The sequence below is a fragment of the Nannobrachium achirus genome (assembly GCF_963921795.1).
Source record: "Nannobrachium achirus genome assembly, chromosome: 16".
NCBI lineage: Eukaryota > Metazoa > Chordata > Actinopteri > Myctophiformes > Myctophidae > Nannobrachium > Nannobrachium achirus.
The window spans coordinates 21,879,430-21,900,345 of record NC_137823.1 but is presented as its reverse complement, the minus strand read 5'-3'; the positions used below and the strand labels follow the sequence as shown (position 1 = coordinate 21,900,345).

The following is a 20,916-nucleotide window of genomic DNA, read 5'->3' as shown; positions in this document are numbered from 1 at the left end:
TCTCTCTCTCTCTCTCTCTCTCTGCATTGTGGACGGAAGGAAGGAAGAGCTCGCTCGCCCCGCTCCTCTATGACTTGCCCTTTCGGACGCCCACGCGCACACACTCTCAGCCGTGTGAGGCTCCCGCGTCACTTCCACTCTGTGCTATTTATACGTCTTTTTAGGAACTGCGTGGGTCGGCGTCGCTTCGCACCAGTGACTCACTGAGCGGAGGGAGGGAGGGAGGGAGGGAGGGAGGGAGGGAGGGGGGGAAGTTAACAAACACTGATACTTGCAGGTTGTGATGAAACCGACTGAGCAAACACACAACGCTGCATGGCATCATGGATCTTTATTTAGGCCTTTGCACTGTAAAAAAAACCCCCAGAGTAGACGGCGTTTACATACATGTTCCCATTAACACATTCACTGCCAGGCAGGGCAGGAATTTCATGGAGGCCATGAAGGCCATGGCCGCCGTTGCCCCTCAGTTTGGCCTTGTGCCCCTCAAAGAAATGGCATGACCTGAGGCCACAGTGGCCTTAATGCCCCAGCTGACTGAACCACATATTACATTTAAAAATCATCCCTAACCCTTAAATTCAACAAATTCTTTCAATGGACTAAAATCTTGTTTTATTTGATGGCCTTCCTGCCCTGGCATTTGGCCTTTGCGCCCTCAAAAAATAGACAACTCCAAAGGCCAAGTGGCCTTGCCCCTAAAATGATGAAATTCCAGGCCTGCTGCCAGGTATTCATTAATTAATTCATCCGCTGCGGTTTTTCACCTTATTTTCGACTTCATCAGGAACGCACCATGTGTGCGTGCGTGTACACAAGATTTTGGGAGTGGCAGGCGATCGTCTTTTCGTTCACCCGGAAAAGAAAAATTATATCCGCGTTCATCCGCTTTAGTTATGTTCTGTAGAAAAAGGCTTGTTCTGACCAAGTACAGCAATCTGGGAGAAGAAGCCGAGATATATCCATTAGTGATGCACGATCATGAAATGATGGCCACTAGCCAATATTTTCAGGGTCATTTCTGTCGATACCGATTCCGATACAGAACCTACGGACCAATAAGGGTCCATTTCCGGGGGGTTTAATTAGCACAGATCTTTGCCGCGGATTGAGGGCAACTTGTAGCTTATCTACACAGACACTGTGGCTGATGGACTCCAAATACATTCTACTAGTCACTTTCCCTGATTCAACAGTCAATAGGTTTTTATAAAAAGAAAGAAATCTACATGATAGCTGCTCGTGTGACCATTTGACTGATGGTTGCTGCCTGCTGGTAACACACTTGCATACGATGCTAATGTTCTTAATATGATGTGTACAGTATGCCTGCTATCTCAGACACTATGTATATTAAAATATATATTTCACCCACTGCTTTACGCCTGTAAACCTGCGATATGACAATTCTGATTCTAATTCCACACTTTTTGTTCTCTGGTCTTTTGTAGATTAGTGGAGGATTGTTCGGCTCGTGGATGCACCGTTGGGAGAGAGGCGGGTCAGCAGTCAGAGTGTTTACACGACAGCTTGGTGGAGAGAGAAGAGAAGCCGTTCTGATGCTGTCCCTCACAGCACCACCCTTACCTCCACCCAGGTTCGTAGAGTTTACACATTTTCACTAGATTACCTTTTTACATTTTATTTTAACCCATTTAGGCCTAGAATTATGAAATGCTATTGAAAAATAGCAGATTTACAAGCTTACAGCGCGGCACCGAGTGCCGCGCTGCAAGCTTGTATATCTGCTATTTTTGAAAAATCGTGATTTCTTTTGCAAGTCTTTGAATAAATCTTTTTTAAAAGCGAACATTTGTAACTCAAATATTTGCTTCTGGGTGGTCCCTGGAACAACATATTTTGAGATCAGGGTCCGCGGCCAAATACATGTACAGTATTTTCTGGACTATAAGGCGCACCTGACTATAAGGCGCACTGTCAATGAATGGTCTATTTTCAAACTGTTTTCATATATAAGGTGCACCTGACTATAAGGCGCACATAATAGACGCTACCGTTGCGTTATGCATCCAACAGATGGAGCTGTGCTAAAGGGAATGTCAATGTCAATGAATGATCCATATATAAGGCGCACTGGACTATAAGGCGCACTGTAGTTTTTTGAGAAAATTAAAGGCTTTTAAGTGCGCCTTATAGTCCGGAAAATACGGTAATTGTGTGGGTCCTTGACATGAGAAAGTTTGAGAACCACTGATTTAGAAGGATTTAGAAGACATTTATAGAATCATGTCAAAAATATTCAAAGACTCGCACAAATGTTAATGATTCTTTTCAAAAAATAGCAGATCTACAAGCACTACAGATCTACAAGCTCACAGCGCTGTGAGCTTGTAACTTATGGGTTTGCTAGCAGCCGCAGCCAAGGGCCGGCCGCACGTGGGCACTCGCCCTCCCTCTTTGCTAGTTAGGGTGGCACAGTCACTGGTAAAGTCCCTGCCCGGTGCCCACCACCACAGAGGATGTGGGTTTGAACCCACTGTGGTGCATCCGGCTCTGTCGGGTTTCGGCGAACGCTATTGGCCCGTGTTTAGGGGAGGGAAGATGGGCGGGGAGGGTGATATCGGTCCTTGCATGATGTAATCCTACGGACTGTCAGGAGGGAGTGTTGGTTGGGAGGAGTAGGGGGAAAGGGCCTACGTGGTCCCGGTGGGGGCTCCTCACTGGCAGGTGAGCCGGTACCATAATATTTGTATATATTCTGTACATTTAGAATCCTATATCATTGATGTAATTGACAATGCATTGTTATCTGCCAAGGTAGGGCACCCAGATTGAAACTTGATTGCAAGCACACCTCCAATGGAGCTCACCTCTCCACCCCCTAAATGTGAGGTTGTTTTTCTGCTGTGCCATGTATTCCCTGAAGATGACCTTACCAGGTCGAAATGTTGTGGCTTCTTTACTTTTAGTATGTTTCTTTACTTTTAGACATAATTTATTTACCAAGGTTGCCCCCCGGCTCCGCGTAGAGCGTCCCGTCGACATCAACGTTGGGAACACTCCCTTTTTAATCAATGAAGGGTGCTCCGTCGGACGCCAAATTCGCCCGGTTCATTTTTCGACGTAGGCACAACGCAACGCTCCTGATAGAGCCTAGCCTTAGCAGAACCTCACCAATACTGGTGGTGCTCTTCTCCTTTGGGAGAGCAGTTCCAACACAGGAATGTGTGTGGAGAGAACGACTGAATTCGGGCGAAAAAGGGCGTAAATGAAAAAATTTGAAAAATGATTGGCTACTCAAAATTTAAGAAAGAGAAGGGAGAAAAAAGGAAAGATGGACCAATGTGTTTAGCAATTTATTAAATATTTTTGACAATGAAGGTATGATTTTTTTTTTTTTCAATTCTAGTTTCCATTATTTAGTTAGATTTGGTTAGGTATAAATACCCTGATCGTCCTCTTTGTGTGTCTCTGTTTCCAGCCCCGGCTCAACAGTCAGCACATCTCAGCCATGGACGACTTGGCCCGTCTTCCACTGACGTCCTCGGCAGCAGCACTTTGACAAGCTTTCAGCCACCATGCCTGGCAGCTCTAGGACCGTATAACGTTCCCAGAACCTCTTAACCCCCATTTCGATCCCCCTTCCCTCCCTCCCAACAATCTAAAAAGAGGGGAGTTGTGGGGATATAACCAAAAAAAATGGAACCTCATGAATTATCTGCTGCCGGGGGTCAGAAATGCCCAAATAAGGAGCCGGCGGCGAGGGAGAAGGTGCCCCTGCAGAGGAAGTGGGTGTCGGAGCCTTCCGCCGCCTCCAAACGAAGCACTTTCGCCGACCCGGCCAAGCGACACTCGCACCGCGAGAGCCTGCAATGTGGAGGAGGCGGCGTGGCCGGCGGCGGCCCGTTGGCCCAGCAGAAGTACGTGCCCGCCGGGAACTCCGGGGGGAAGCATTTGTTGGGACCCTCCGCCTTGGGCGCCGTCGGGGGAGGCCCGCCACCATCTCAGGACCCGCCGGGGTCCTTCGCTCAGGGCTTCCCCCGGGGCTACCCTTACCAGCTGGGCCAGCCATACCCCCAGCACCCCCAGAGCGAGCGCTTCCTGTCGGGAGCCAAGCCCCAGCCGGGGCTGGAGCCCCACGCCTGGCCCTTCGCCGGGCAGCTGCCGTCGGACGACCTCTACCCCACGGGGCACTCGGCAGGGGGGCACGCCGGGGGGCACCCCGGTGGGAGGTTCCCCCGGCAGAAGTCCCCCAGTTTACCCAGCTCTTTCGGCGGTGGAGGCGGACAGTACGGCCAGTCGGTCCCGGAGGACGCCGAGGGCTACGGCAAGAAGGAGCAGAAGCCCAAGAAGCCCGGCAAGTACATCTGCCACTACTGCGGCCGGGCCTGCGCCAAGCCCAGCGTCCTGAAGAAGCACATCCGCTCGCACACGGGCGAGCGGCCCTACCCCTGCGTGCCCTGCGGCTTCTCCTTCAAGACCAAGAGCAACCTGTACAAGCACCGCAAGTCCCACGCCCACGCCATCAAGGTAGGGGTGGGCGATATGGTGATAAATATCGTTGATACAATGTCTCCACGATACGCCTTTTCAGAGATATGGTATACATCGTGATACAGTGAGGGAGCCTTATACAAAATCCTGTTGAATTGTTAATACAGATACAGGTATATGCAAATATCCTCTCAGGGAGGGTATCTATAATCTTGGGTATGAGGGAGGTATTCTTAAAGGAATGAGGGAAGTAAATTCTAGAATACTTCCGTAAGTATGAGGAAATAAGCTCTGATATGCCCTCCCGAATTCATTCAATTTCACGCAGTGAGAGATTCATTGCAGAATTCATTTAAACCTGCATTTTGGTCTAAATCAGCAGTTCTCAAACTTTAAAATGTCAAGGTTTCCCCTTAACTCTGACAGTATACAAATGAAACCAAATGGACCCGTAAGGGTCCATTTGGTTTCATTCGTATACTGTCAGAGTTACGTATTTGTAAGGGTCAATTTAGACCTCCCAAAAGGAACCCAGAGAGTCCCTGGACCCCACTTTGAGGACCACTGGTCTAAATGGTCTGTTACTCCTTTTTCTTTTAGTTTTTGTTACCTATGTTGTAGGTGGTTGTTGTACTGTTAAGTAACTTAAAATAACCATATAAATCAAAATGAAAAAGAACCGTGATAAGATTGTGTATCGTGATACAGCTTGGAAACATATCGTTGTATTTTTCCTACATCAAGGCCGGACTCGTCCCCTTCTCGGAGCTGTCGGCGGCGCGCGGCGCCGGCGGGGACATGGACCAGGCGTCGTCGGTGGGGGAGGCCGAGGCGCACTCGGACGGCGAGCAGAGCACGGACACGGACGAGGAAGGGCTGGTGGAGGGCTCCACCATGCTGGCAGACAAACACAGCCCCATCCCCCAGATCTCCTTCGAAGCTGACAAGAGCACAGGTAGAAGAAGCTTTGCAATACACATTCATCATAGAAGGAGTCTGCAGGTTTTTCATAGATAGCTTCATAGACTTGTTTGACACACATTATCTTTTCTTGGATTCACGTTAATGCATATTTTTCAGACAGTTAACCTTTTAAATATTTAGTCAACTTGACTCTGTACTTGGTCTGCTCCCTTTCCCTCTACGAAAAACTCTCCGTAGATAACAGATCTACAAGCTTGTAGATCTGCTATTTTCTGCCTGTACCCTGTAATTTTACTTTATTGCAATGTTGCTTTACTTTCTACTCAACTATGCTTAACTGTACTCCTTTTAAATCAAAATCACCTTTATTCTGCTCAGGGCACCCCTGTAAATAACTTTTTCATCCACGGCACCCCTGAATTACATTGTTACTTTACAGTACCTTACATTTATGTCAAATAGTAAATCTTCCCCTATAAGATACTGTATGTCACAAGGAAAGATTTAGAGAATAATCCTCATTTCCATTAGGACAGATCGGAAATAACTTTCATACTAGGCGTTTAACCACCCCAGCATCTCTATTCTGGGGGGAACATTCACCAACAATTGCAGATCTACAAGCTCACAACGTGCCGCGTTAGTGACGCGTTGTGAGCTTGTAGATCGGCTATTTTTGGGTGAAGAGACTGTGGTGTACTGTAGGCTGTACAGTGCAAATCAAGTCCAAAAGTATAATTGGTTAAAATGAAGTGATATTGATCAATTCCTATTATCAATTTTTTCTGAGGCACCCCTGGACTTGCGTCACAGCACCCTAGGGTGCCACAGCCCAATTTAGGAATTTAGCAGATCTCCCCTCTGTTTGACTCCACCACACCCTGTTCTACTCTCCTATGCGCTCTTAACACCTTCCTCTACACCTCTTCTATCCAGGTGGCGTGGAGCCGGCGTACGCAGACTCGGCCGAGGAACTGACCATGGGCTCCATGAAAGTGCCTCTCCTCATCGTCCCCAAGCCGGGGGGCGTTCCCTCACCGGGGATGGAGTGCCCCCCGTTCCCCGACATGAAGGGCCCTCACCACCACATGTCGGGCTCCCAGGCTGACATGAAGGGCCCTCACCACCACATACCGGGGTCCCAGGCTGACATGAAGGGCCCTCACCATCACATGCCGGGCTCCCAGGCTGGTAGCAGAGTGGCGGCACACCCGGCCCCGGACGACTCGCCCACCATCAAGCAGCGGCTGGCCCTCAGGTATGGTGGATATGGTGATAAATATCATTAACCTGAGACGATCCAATGTCTCCACAATATGCCTTTTCAGAGATATTGTGTATATATGTATGCGATAAGGTCTTGCTGCGCGGTCATTATGGCTTATATGGACACGACGGGCTAATAATTCGGAATTATCAGCCCGAAGTGTCCATATAAGCCATAATGACCAAGCAGCAAGACCTTATAGCACTTATTACCCGGCTAATACATAAAATTAATAATTTGACTCAAAACTAAAATCAAAACAAAGTATTTCCTTGTTTACAGACGGCTGAAAGTGCGTCCCCCCGAGCGCAACACGGTCGCCTTGGAAAACAAGGAAGTGCTGATCAAATAGAATCCATTTTCGGTTACTGCGTCGTCTATTTCTCGCCTCAAATGTTTTTTAAAACATTCTTCAGAGCAACGTTTGGTTGTAAATGACGCTGTGTGTTTGTTTACATGGCTGCCATGTTGGATACGGCGCTAAATCCACGCAGTGCAGCCTGAATGCTGCAGCTGCTCTGAGCCGTTGATCAGGCAGCGGTGAATTATAGAGCGGAGCGGTCATTATACGCTCATAATTCACTGCTGATTTCAGCGCTCGACCAATCAGAATCAAGCTTCCAAACAAGTCGGGTAATAAATATATATATAGTGTGATACAATGAGGGAGAGCCTTATAAAAAGAAATCCTGTTGAATTTTTAATACAGCAGATTCACGTCAGAATTCAATTTAAACCTGCATTTTGGTCTGTAGTTCTCAAACTTTACAATGGCAAGATCTCTTTCTTAACTCTGACAGTATACACATGAAACCAAATGGACCCTTAAACCAAATGGACCCTTACAGGTCCATTTGGTTTCATTAGTATACTGTCAGAGTTACATACTTGTAAGGGTCAATTTAGACCTCCCAAAAGGAACCCAGAGAGTCCCTGGAACCCACTTTGAGGACCACTGGTCTAAATGGTCTGTTACTCCCCTTTCTTTTGGTTTTTGTTACCTTGTAGGTGGTTGTTCCGTTAAGTAACTTGAAAAATAAACATAAAAACCAACACGAAAAAGAAATGTGATAAGATTGTGTATCATGATACCGCTTGGAATAATACCGTGACATTGTATTTTTCCATCTCACCCACCCCTAATCCTCAGGCTGACGGAGAAGAAGAGCCAGGACTCCATCGACCCGTCCGCCGGCGACTCGCAGTCGCTGAACCTCCTGAGCCCGCACGACAAGGGCAGCACCGACTCGGGCTACTTCTCGCGGTCGGAGAGCGCCGAGCAGCAGATCAGCCCGCCCAACACCAACGCCAAGTCCTACGAGGAGATCATGTTCGGCCGGACGTGGTATTACAAGCCCAACTCCAGGTCGCCGCGGCAGTCCATCGCGGTGGGGATGGCCGGCGGGCCGATGGGCTCGCCGGACCTGGCGAGCTTCGCCTGCCTAAAGCCGTCCGGCGCCGTGCTGGACATGGGCAAGATAGCCGAGGACCGCATCTTTTTCAGAGGGCACGGTGGTAGCGGGGGACCGGGGGACCCCAAGCAGTATCCCACGGGGCCCTGCCAGAGCAGCACGGGACTCCTGGAGCCCCCCTCGGACTCCGGGCCGCTCATCAGGAGCAACTCCATGCCCACCGCCTCGCCCACCAACCTCAACGTGCCGCCGGGCATCCGCGTGAGCCACTCCTTCGACGAGATGATGACGTCCGACGACGTCTTCTACCCGGGGGCGGGGCGGCGGGGGCTCCGCCGGCAGGCCGCCTTCGAGCACTCGGCCCACGAGGCCGCCAGCGGCGAGGCGGCCGAGGCGTACGGGCACGTGCCCAAGAACGTGGTCTCCTCGTCGGCCGCGGGCCTGAAGATGGGCGGCGGCGAGCGCAGCCCGGGCATCCCCGAGCACACGGCGTACGGCCCCTACGGCACCAAGGTTAGTTAGCGACACCCACAGCCACGACACCAGAGGGAGCGCACAGAATGATCTGATAACACAAACCCATAAGACAAATATGGGTAAATTCTCCTTCTACAACACTGCCACCCGGGTGTGGAATTCCTTGACTACCGCCCTTAAAACATGTAGCTCACTGGCCTCCTTCAAAACTGCCCTGAAAACTCACCTTTCAGGAGGCCAGAGACGGAGGTAGTTATCACTTCTCCCATAGACAGGCGAGAAGTGAGCACCCCACCTGACCTTACCTTAGCCCCACCCACTTGTTTCGCCGATCATGTACATAGTGTTTTTATAACTGCAATATTATTGAATGTTTTTTTACTTTTTGCTTGTTATTTGTCATGTCCATGAATTAAATACAGAGGGCTTTCAACGTAAAAAAAGATCGTAAAAGGTCTTATTTGAGATGTTCTTTTAAGGCAGGGGTGTTTAATTTTACTTACTACGTTTACTTACTTACGTACTCTACTACATGTCAATTGTATTGACCATACTTGTACTGTTCTCCATTTTTGTCTAATAAAATAATCAATCAATCAATCAAGGTGGGCATGTCGGAGATCTCCAACCGGAAGCGGAGGAAGGAGAAGAGCGTGGGCGACGAGGAGGACAGCCCGGGCCACTGCGACAGCAGCTGCAGCGGCTCCGTGGAGATGGTGGGCGACTACGAGTGCAAACTGGGCAGCCTGGACAGGGCCACGCCGACGGGGAAGGGCTCGCTGTACAGCGCCCACAGCCACAGCCAGTCGGACAGCTTCGACACCTGCGCCAGCATGTGCTCCGAGGACATGGCCTCCTTTCTCGCTGACTCCGACGGCGGCGGCGGCAGGAAGGGGCAGGCGGGCAACGTCATATCCGTCATCCAGCACACCAACTCCCTCAGCCGGCCCAACTCCTTCGAGAAGTCCGAGTCCTTCGAGCAGGCGCTGGGCTACCAGACGCCCGTGGAGAAGGCCCTGTCCAGCCAGTACTCGGAGCAGTCGGACACGGAGATCTACGAGGACGCGCCGAGCCCCGAGTCGACGCCGATGCGGACGGAGAGCGCGGAGCAGCAGGCGCAGAGCGACAGCGACCTGGCGTCCATGGGGTCGTGCTCGTCGGCCGCGGCCTCCCCGGGGCAGCCCTACCACATGCCCCACAAGCTGGTGCGGCAGCCCAACATCCAGGTCCCCGAGATCCGGGTGACCACGGAGGAGACCGACAAGCCCGACAAAGAGACGGAAGCGTCTATGACCAAGGAGCCGGAGAAGCAGCAGCTGCAGCAGCAACAGGTGGGTTCCATACCTTCAAAGCCTGATCCAATCCTACAACCCCGCACGTTCAGTCAGACAGTGGTGTAAAGTAACTAATTACATTCAAGTACTGTAAAGGGGAAGACCACCCATTTTCAATATTGAACTGTCATTAATATACCTTAGAGGAGTTGTGTGAAGAAGAAAAAAAAGTTCCCCCTCTTCTGTGTTGCCTAGAACTGGAGGATTGATTTTGGGGTTTGTATTGCAAATCACAACTTGATGACATCACACATCTATACTATAATTTTGCGAATGTCTGAGTGAGTGAGTGAGTGAGTGTCTGTCTGTCTGTCTGAAACAGCGTTTCTCCTCAGTGGCTGGAGCAATTGATCTGAAATCGCATCACCATTAGCATATGAACACACCTGACATAACTGTGAAGCCTGTTTGTCACTTTCACAAATCGTATACTGTATATTAGCATTTTTATTTTATGGTGTATCTACTATCTATTCTGCATCTAGCATGAGGCACATCTATTCTGCATCTAGCATGAGGCAACATGTTTAACCAGCTCTCTCTATGTGTGTGTGTGTGTGTGTGTGTGTGTGTGTGTGTGTGTGTGTGTGTGTGCAGGCAGGCGGGTGTGTGCGCAGGCGGGTGGGCGGGCGGGCTGGGGTAGCCATTAAACGAAACGGGTATTTCTTACATTGATGCTCCTACATATTATCATGCAAGCACCAGTTAAAGTTACTTTCCATCCCTCATATACTGTATGCGCAGTGCACATCCCATAGCCCACACACTGCACATCATTTTGGAGCTCATATCTTTGAACGGGTAAGGGCTAGTTGTACTTTACAATACAAACTCCAAAATCAATCCTCCAGTTCTAGGCAACACATAAGAGGGGGAACTTTTTTTTTAAATTTACACACAACTCCTCTAAGGTATATTAATGACATATTTCAATATTGAAAATGGGTGGTCTTCCGCACTAGGTATCATGTTGAGGTGTTTGTACTTTACTTGAGCATGTCCATTTTCCAATATTTCCAATTTCCAATGTCCAAACTCCACTACATCTAGTATTCAAAATACTGTACTTTTACTCCACTACAATTTTTTTAAACTTTAGTTACTAGTAACTTTTCAGATATAAATTATAATTATTACAAAGATTTATCTACAAGCACCAAAATTAAAAGTACACAATGTTTGAAAATAGATCTACAAGCTCACTAACGTGCCACGATGCGACGCGTCATAAATAGCAGATCTACAAGCTCACTAATGTGCTACGATGCGACACGTTGTGAGCTTGTAGATCAGCTATTTTCAAATGTTGCTCTGGATTAAGAGCATCTGCTAAATTGTAAATTGTGAATTGTTACTATGAAAACCAGCTGTCTGTCATTCAGTCAGTCCCTCTGTCAGTCCGTCACGTCACACTTTTGGCCTTACTTACTGGTAAATTCAGGGTTCCCACGGTCATGAAATTCCTGGAAATATTTTGAAATTAGAAAAATATTTGTCCAGTACTGGAAAAGTTTTGGAATTGATCAAGGGTCCTGGAAGGTCCTGGAAAAAATAGCTATGCATTGTCTTTGGTTATTGATTTTGTTAATACCTCTGAAATGACAAATTAAACATTGGCCAAATTGTCAAATATTAAAGGCAGAAATTGTGAAAATAGCAGATCTACATGCTCGTTGCGAGGCGTTGTGAGCATGTAGATCGGCTATTTTCACAATAAAACCGTGTTATACAAAATTCCTCAACTCTCCTCAACTATGATTATGTCGGGGGTCATGGCCTGAAAAGGTTGAGAACCACTGGCATACACTACCTGTCTTTAGGCATTGCGCATAGGATTAAGCGACTCGTTATTGAGCTGAATTATTGTTATATGGTCCTGGAAATCGGGTTAAATATTCTAGAAAAGTTTTGGAAATTAATTGGTAAAGATGTGTGGGAACCCTGTAAATTGTGAATTGTTGCGACCGTCAGGTCGCAAGTTACTATGAAAACCTCCACCAGTCTGTCAGTCAGTCATTCCCTCCGTCTGTCCGTCACGTCACACTTTTGGCCTTACTTACTGGTAAATTGTAAACTGTAAAGTGTAAATTGCACCAGCAGCAGCAGCACGTGGTGGTGGAGGAGTTCCAGCTGCCTCAGAGGAGCGACACCCTGTCCCAGATGCCGTCGGAGAAGCTCCCGCCCAAGAAGAAGCGTCTGCGGCTGGCCGACATGACGGAGCACTCGTCAGGAGAGTCCAGCTTCGAGTCCACCTGCACCAGCCTCTCCCGCAGCCCCAGCCAGGAGAGCAACCTCTCCCACTCCTCCTCCCTCTCCATGTCCTTCGAGAGGGACGAGGCGCTCAAGTCCGTCTCGCCCACCAAGCAGGTACAGTAGGCTTTGCAGAGAAGGGTTTTTCCATGATGTTATTATGCTGCTATTTTGATGTAGTTGTCCTTTGTGTCAAGCTTTGTTCGGTCAAAAAACAATGAGAAAAAAACGTAAAAAAAATTCTGGGCTCAAGTTAACTGAAGTGCGGCTACAATGTCCGGCCTACATCCTGGCACAAACAGCTAAAAGTTTGTTTTCCGGTCGAAAACCGGGGGGAAACAACTTAAGAAATGGGTGGTCCAGGCGCGTACCACATAGGCTCTGTTTAGCCTGCAGTGTTTCGCTGGTTTGATTCCCGAGCCCTACCAGATTTCACTGTGTGTCACTCCCCGTCTCTCTCCCTGTTTCCTGTCAGTCTACTATCCTATCGAATAGGCCTATAGGCCCCAAAAAATATCAAAAAAAAAAAGAGAAAAAAGGGCCAAAGTTTGTTGTACGCCAGGGTCCCATTGGCCAAGCTTCACAGGACGCACTGTGATTGGCTAGTGGGATGCTTGATGAAATTAACTAAATAAATAGCACCGCTCACTTCACACTCAAGGGACAGTATTCTGATGTATGTTCTGCGTGCACCAGGACCAGGAAGCGTGCGGGGGCGCCAAGCAGTCGGAGTTCCTGACGGTCCCCGGCAGCGGCCATGCCGGCCACCACCAGCAGAGGGAGATGAGGAGGTCGTCGTCGGAGCAGGCGCCCTGCGTGCTGCCCAGCGAGCCGCCAGAGGTCCGCAGCAAGTCCTTCGACTACGGCAGCCTCTCTCCCACCTCCAGGCAGGGGGAGCTCTACTGCAGCGCCTCCGCCATGAAGGAGCGCCGCAGGGGATACCTCGTCAGACAGGTACTGTAGACCAGGGCTTCCCAAACTTTTTTGGCTCAGGGCTCCGCTATAAATCCGAGGCACCCCTACATTATATTCATAATTTTCACTCCCAGCACCTTATATTTAGTTTAAGAAACACAGGATTAGATGTTAATTTCCTTTGCTTTTTGCGATTATGTTGTGAGGAAAACGTTGAGATAATAGCCATTTTGGTTAGATGCACAGATTGATTGACTGATTTATTGCTGCTGAATGATTGGCAGGCGTCGCTGAGTGTCTACCCGGAGACGGTGGTCCAGGAGGCGGGAGGAGGAGGAGGAGGGGGAGGGGCTGAGCTGTCCATCAAGCAGGAGAGCTGTGAACATGGCCTGTGGAGCGGAGCCACAGACCTGACCAACAGAGCCAAGAGAGGAGGTGAGCTTTAGTTTTTTTTATTGTTTCTTTTATTTTAGCTCAAGATATTTAAAATCGAGAGAATCGAGAGCGTTTGGCAGTGGAGGTTACAGTAGGTTTAACCTACTGTAACCTCCACTGCCAAACTCTCGAAAAAATAACCTACTTGGTTACTTTTTATTTACTATTTATCGCGATTTTTACCGTGGGCTTTCTCGCTTGGATCAGTGGGGATCGCACCGCAGTGTTGACACAAACACAATCGGTATTTCACAAAGATGACCCCAATCCAACTCTTGCCACCCACGAGCGCGTGCACGAACGAGCATGCACAGAAACGGTACATAAAAGATGGTTTCGGTCCTAAAAATCAAACATGTATTTCTTTCCAGGCCTGGGCTGCCATCAACAACATCACCAGCACCAGCATCTGCTGCAGCACAGCATCAGCGAAGACAGCCTTCAGGATGAACCACTCTGTCAAAGGTCTGCACTACTGACAATATGCGTACACCTCTGAGCACTTAAAAGCTACGATCCCTAATAGTCAGGGGAAATTAGCAGAATACCTGTCAAATCTGGGAATAAATTCCTTACCAAACAATTTCTTCACCAATGTGTTCGTAAAGATATCTAACAAAGATTGAAATTCAACATCCCTAGCAAAATGTGTGACAGCTAGGGTAATTCTGGGTCTCATTCACTGTACTAGGGGGAAAAAATCACTCCCAAAAATAGCTTTAAGTGGGATGTGAGGGGTCTAACTAGGTGTTTTTAATTATTCTGAATCCATTGCAAGCATTTGTTTTGCACGAAAAACATTCCTTGGGCCAAAATGGACCCCATACACCTTGTGAAAAGTGATGACTCATCACTAAACCATCGTTTTTTTGCATCTGGTTTTGGCCCAATGAATGTTTTTCGTGCAAAACAAATGCTTGCAATGGATTCAGAATAATTAAAAACACCTAGTTAGACCCCTAACATGCTACTTGAAACATATTTTTGGGAGTGATTTTTTCCCTTATAGTACAGTGTATAGTAAGTGAATGAGACCCAGAATTACCCTAGCTGTCAAACATTTTGCTAGGGATGTTGAATTTCAATCTTTGTTAGATATGTTACTAGACACCTTTACGAACACATTGGTGAAGAAATTGTTTGGTAAGGAATTTATTCCCAGGGTTTTATTAACATTCCCTGACTATAAGTTTAACTGTGTCCTCACTCTCTCCTCACGGAGAGTGTAGAGGCAATTGCAATGATGTTTGAACTAAATAAAGATGGAGGTCCATCCAGTATCCAATCCAGTGCTCCGTCTGCTTCAAATAACTTTAGATATAGATTAGATACCTTTTTATTGATCACACAGGGGAAATTCAGTCCAACATTATCGATACTGTTAACCAGTAGTACACATGGGTGTAAATTTCAACTCAACTCAACTCAACTCAATTGAGGAGTGGGGAGACCAGCTGATGCACACTACTAGTTATATTGTATTAACATGCTCTTCAAATAGGTCTAAGATTGCAGCTTTAAAATGTTACTTAGTAATACTACCACTGCTGCTACTACTAAGACTTGTGCTAACAGCATTAACAACAGTGATGGTCCATGTCCCAGCAGCAGGTCCCAGCATCGCCTGCAGGCCCAGGGCTCGTCCTCAGAGGGAGAGTATCAGGATGCAGTGTCCTACCAGCAACCACCAGGCCTCTGGAACCAGCAGGACTCCAACCACAGGCCCAGGCCAAACCTCTCCTACCAGGTCAGCGTTAGTTTGAGCACTTTTATTTCCATTTCATTATCATCTTTATTTAGTTACGGTTTTCAATTTCAGTTAAGTTTTGATTATTTTTAGTTTAGTTTTGTTTTTGTAATACTTCCCCCCCACCCCCAGCAGCTAGTTTTAGTTGTAATATGGGGTGGTCAGGGGCAAGATTCAACAAGCTCATCTGATTTTTGAAGAGTTTTGCTATTCTGACTACAGGCAGGCAGGGTTCCCACGGTCATTCAATTCCTGGAAATATTTTGAAATTAGAAAACTATTTTTCCAGTACTGGAAAAATTTTGGAATTGATCAAGGGTCCTGGAAGGTCCTGGAAAAAATACCTATGCATTGTCTTTGGTTATTGATTTTGTTAATACCTCTGAAATGACAAATTAAACATTGCCAAATTGTCAAATATTAGAGGCAGAAATTGTGAAAATTGCCGATCTACATGCTTACAACTCCTCGCAATGTGAGCATGTAGATCTGCTATTTTCACAATAGAAAGGTGTTATACAAAATTCCTCAACTCTTAGTGCTCGTCAGGGTGCCGGGTACCCAGTTAAAATATGATTATTTCGGGGGTCACAGGCTGAAAAGGTTGAGAACCACTGGCATACACTACCTGTCTTTGGGCATTGCGCAAAAGGAGTAAGCAACCTGTTATTGAGCTGAATTATTGTCCTGGAAATTGGGTTAAATATTCTGGAAAAGTTTTGGAAAAGTTTTGGAAATTAATTGGTAAAAATGTGTGGGAACCCTGTACAGGGCTTAAGGGGATATTTCACCCCCAAAAATGTGTTATTTTCTATCAATTCCACACTCTAAGAAGCATTGAAGTTTTTCAGCGAACTAATAATAAGCTCTCTCCTCTCCTCCCAGGCCCAGCAACAGCAGCAGTTCCACAAGCTTCACGCCAGGTCTCCAGGCAGCAGCAGCAGCATGATGGCAGCTCACACACTCCAGAAACACCACCAACAAGCACAGCCTCTCCACGCTCTGCAGCACATCCTCCACGTCGAGCCACACCCGGCGGGAGACGGCAAAGCAGAAGGCCTCCCTTACCCCGTCAGAGCCTCTCCTCACTCCCAGCAGCAGCAGCAGCAACCTCAGCCCTTCGGCTCGCTCTCCTCCAAGCTGTCCATGTCCATGTCCAGTACCACCACCATCACCACCACCACGCTGCTCCAGCAGCTCCATCCGGCCTTCGCCACCCAGACCGTCGCCTCGCTGCCCGGCGGCGCGCTGGTGCCCGTCCGCATCCACACCCACGTGCCGACCTTGGGCAGCGCCATGTACACCAGCGTCAGCCAGCTGGCGGCGAGCCGCGGCGGTGCCGAGGCGTGCCCCATGGGCGGAGGAGTAATGGGCGGGTCGGGATTCAACCTGGCGCACTTCCTGGGGCAGCACGAGGGAGCGGCCCTGGCCGCCGCGCTGCTGCGCTACCCGCCCTGGAAGCCCCTGGACGGCTCGGACGGCGCCGCCGCCCCGGGTGGTCAGCCGCGGCTCAACACGGGCATCCCGCTGTCCCTCACCTCCAGCACCATCGCCACCACGGACGCCTCCAGCTCGGGCAGCGGCGGGGGCAGCGGCAGCAAGCGCATGCTGTCCCCCGCCAGCTCGCTGGAGCTCTTCGCCGAGACCAAGCAGCAGAAGCGCGTGAAGGAGGAGCGGATGTACGGGCAGATCGTCAAGGAGATGAGCGCCGTGGAGCTGAGCAGCGCCGCCGGCGGCGAGACGCTCGGCAGGGAGGATTCGACTGGGGAGCGGCGGGACCGCGCCCCTCCTCCTCCTCCGCTGAAGAGCCAAGAATCCATGGACGAAAGGATGTCCTCCTCGCCCTCTCCTCCCCTCCCGGCCGCAGGCGGCCACCACCCGCCCGTCAAGATCGTGCCCGTGCCCGTCCGCTCGGGCACGGCCCCGCACCTCCCCGGCGGCGTCCCGCCGGCCGAGAGCTTCACCCCGCCACTCCAGATCGTCACGGATCACTCCTCCCCCTCCCCGCCGCGGGTCGGCGGTGGCGGCCGAGAGTCTCCAGAGGACCTGGACGTGGACGAGAAAGAAGACTACGGCACTCCCGGAGAGCGCCGCTCCTCCAGCCCGCAGTCCATGGTCTCCTGCTCCGACAACAACGACAACAGCGACGACACCGTTTCAGCGAGGGGTAGGTGATAAATATCGTTGAGACGATACAATGTCTCCACGATATGGCTTTTCAGAGATATCGTATATATCGTGATACAATGAGGGAGCCTCAAAATTCATTGCAGAATTCATTTAAACCTGCATTTTGGGCCTGGGCCACAGGGTAGTGGTCCAGGCACCTAGGCTGGTAATCCAGCCTTTGCAGCGTCGCGGGTTCGAGTCCCGATCCTGACGACCTTTGCTGCGTGTCACCCCCCATCTCTCTCCCCGTTTCCTTGTCAGCCTACTGTACACCTATCAATAAAGCCCAAAAAAAAAAAAAAAAAAAAATGCATTTTGGTCTAAATCAGTGGTTCTCAAACTTTAAAATGTCAAGGTCTCCCCTTAACTCTGACAGTATACAAATGAAACCAGAATGGACCCGTTAGGAATCTATTTGGTTTCATTTGTCAACTGTCGGAGTTACATACTTGTAAGGATGAATTTAGACCTCCCAAAAGGAACCCAGAGAGTCCCTGGACCCCACTTTGAGGACCACTGGTCTAAATGGTCCGTTACTCCTTTTTCTTTTAGTTGTTGTTACCTTGTACTGTAGGTGGTTGTTGTACTGTTAACTCTTTTACTGCTTCGGACGTTCCCGTTCGCCCCAATTTTGACCCTTGCTCGCTGCCAATACGAACGCTCGTTCATTTACTTACTTTTGATGACTGTAAGCTGATAACTGGTCGCGCCGCCATGTACAGTAAAAACATCTCTCGTAACGCTGCTCTAAAATTTCCACCGCACGTAAACAATAATGGAGTCCCAAATCACTTCCTGGCTGTTTTCTGTGGATCTGATATAGAAATGCATTTCTATGCTCTGAATGGACGGCAAGCGGAGCGGCCCAATTCACAGCCATTCTTTGCATAAGGCTGCCCTCTGCCGCCAGCTTGGCTAAAGTACACATATAATAGATCCAATAAAAAAATTAAAAAGTTTGGAAATAATCAATAGATCTTTTTCTATAACATCGCAAAGGTAAGCTGCTTTTTGCTGGCACCAGCCCCAATAAATAAATAATAAATCTGGCAGTAGAACTGTTAACTCATTTTGTGCTCCTGAAATTAACGGATTAAAATGTGTCCAGCGTGCCTCTCGCTTTCTCCTTAAGCGGCCAGTCTCTTATTTTGAAGGCCAGAAGTCGATTGCGTTAACACTTCCGGTTTGACGTCATCACTTCATTCACCGGAATCGCTCGTCGTCAACATGCCGTTGTGTAATGGCGGATTGTTGCTTTTCAACATGTGTTTTATTAGCGAGAATCTACTGCCATCCTCCCCTTTGAAAGTGTTGTTTGGAGATAATAGACATTAAAGATGAGATTCCCCGTCTGCCTCAATGTTATGGGATTACTATTTTGTGCACGTGGATCCGTGATGATGATGAATCGGCGAGGGCGATTGTGCCAGGACCTTCCGCGCAGCTACAGGGTAGGAAAACCGCCGTTACAGTAATAGAGTACTTTTCACGAGTATACTCGGGATCGGCACCATATGATACTCGAGTATTTTTCACGAGTATTCTCGGGATTGGCTACAAATGAGTTAAGTAACTTATTGTGTGTAACATGATACAGCTTGGATAATATCGTGATATTGTATTTCTTTATAGATTTTTTATTGTGTTTATCGCCCACCCCTAGCTTCCGCCGAGCCCGTCGAATCGAGGCAGCCGCCGCCGCCGCCGCGGATACCCATCAGCATGCTGGTGCAGCTGGCGGCCAATCAGAGCGTGGCGGGCGCGCTGCTGACGGAGCTGGCGGACGCCCAGCGCTTCTTCCGCTTCCCCAGCCTGCGCACGGCCACCAGCGTCAGCTGGTGCTTCCTCAACTACACCAAGCCCACCAGCAGGGCGGCGGCGCCGACGCAGGCCGACGGCGCGCCGCCGTGCCCCCCGCCGCCGTCCGTGTACGCCTCGTGGTCGGTGAGCTCGTACGACCCCAACCCGCTGGGCCTGAGCACCAAGGCAGCGCTGGCGCTGCTGCGCTCCAAGCAGAGGAAGTACATGGAGACCACCTACGTCACGGCCGCCATGTCGCCCCCCACCTCCGGGAAGCTGGTGTCCTCCGTGGCCTGGAGGCTGAGGTTTGACCAGGTAAGGGTTCACTGTCTCTCAAACCTTTTCTTTTTGAACCAGGGTAACTCTGTAAAAAAGAAAAAGATCTTCGACCGCATCCCTGAATTACACTGTTATCTGAGGTATATGGATGGATTGTGTAGCTGAAATAGATACACTGTGCAGAAAATTACAGCAAATACACAACTGGACTGAAGTCACTGGGCACGATAACTATAAAGATAACTTTAACTATATCTTTCACCATTGTATTCTTTGACTTGGAACGATTTTACGATTCTTTCTCGAAATTTTGGGAACTTGCAAGTGTGGTTGCCCTGACGCGAGTCACAAGGAATCCGCTGGGAATATTCCGTCTTACCATCTGTCCCTTTCATGCCCATATATGGATATCTCTGTATCTCTCCGTCCTTGTCCCTATTTGAGCGGTGCTAACCATTCCATTCTTGTCCAGTATGGAGATCACTGATGTCATCAATATTAAGCCCATATCTTGGAATGCTGGACATACTGTGTCAGTCCCATGTGGTCTATGACGTCAGACATCGATGATGTCAGTCACCTCCATATTTGGCAACCACACTAATAAACGTCTTGTTATAGTTTATAGTTATAGTGCTCAGTGGGAATGGCCCTTTAGGCATGGCACGCAAACCCACAATTCATCTACAGCACAGTAACCAAGAACGTCATGTATGCACGCACACTGTAAACCCTGATGGAGGCAGATGTACTCACATTTTCAGAATATCTTTACTGTCACATCAAAGGGTTCAGGAATCGAAAAGAAAAAAAATAATGGGGGGGGGGGGGAGGGGGAAGGGAGAGCAAGGAGAGAAAGAGAAACATGTCGAGGATTGGCATAAATCTTAAGATATCTAGTCTGCATATACACATACTGTAGCATAAACCAGCTGGGTACGGTACGTCAGAATCATTTCCATTTATCTGGGATTAACATTTCTCTCCTCTCCTCTCCTCTCCTCTCCTCTCCTCTCCTCTCCTCTCCTCTCCTCTCCCTCTCCCTCTCCCTCTCCCTCTCCCTCTCCCTCTCCTCTATATATCAAGGACTTACTCCACCCAAAGCCTAACATGCGTTCCCTCAGGTCCTCCGACAAAGGCATTATTATAATACCTACAACAAATCTCGTCAGTAAGGGTGACCGGGCCTTTGCGGTAGTTGCCCCAAAACTTTGGAATGCTTGTCAGTTGAAGGTTTTAAGAACGTGTTAAAACACACTTGTTTCGTCAGCATTTTGTTTGATGAAGTTTTATTATTTTATTTACTTTATTTTTTACATGACTACTTGTGCAGGTCCTTGTTTCCTTTATTCTTGTTGTGTTATTACTCCTATGTGCCTTATTTTAACCTGAAGGTGTATTATTTTGTCCATTGTACAGCACTTTGTATTACAAAGTATCCTTGTTTTCGAA

At 48.7% G+C, this 20,916-nt stretch overlaps 1 protein-coding gene across 1 annotated transcript in view; it reads left to right on the top strand.

Moving 5' to 3' along the window:
• hivep2a (HIVEP zinc finger 2a) overlaps positions 1-20,916 on the top strand; it is a gene marked incomplete at its 3' end in the record, with an annotated part of 134,001 nt that overhangs the window by 70,541 nt on the left and 42,544 nt on the right. Inside the window, exons 4-16 of the mRNA XM_080744793.1 lie at positions 1,452-1,597; positions 3,443-4,491; positions 5,200-5,410; positions 6,316-6,637; positions 7,797-8,571; positions 9,141-9,866; positions 11,976-12,236; positions 12,816-13,073; positions 13,319-13,469; positions 13,841-13,934; positions 15,078-15,216; positions 16,102-17,383; positions 19,049-19,500. Of these exons, the coding sequence (XP_080600919.1) occupies positions 3,661-4,491; positions 5,200-5,410; positions 6,316-6,637; positions 7,797-8,571; positions 9,141-9,866; positions 11,976-12,236; positions 12,816-13,073; positions 13,319-13,469; positions 13,841-13,934; positions 15,078-15,216; positions 16,102-17,383; positions 19,049-19,500 (5,502 nt within the window). The 5' untranslated portion in view covers positions 1,452-1,597; positions 3,443-3,660. The remainder of the gene's footprint in view (positions 1-1,451; positions 1,598-3,442; positions 4,492-5,199; positions 5,411-6,315; positions 6,638-7,796; positions 8,572-9,140; positions 9,867-11,975; positions 12,237-12,815; positions 13,074-13,318; positions 13,470-13,840; positions 13,935-15,077; positions 15,217-16,101; positions 17,384-19,048; positions 19,501-20,916) is intronic.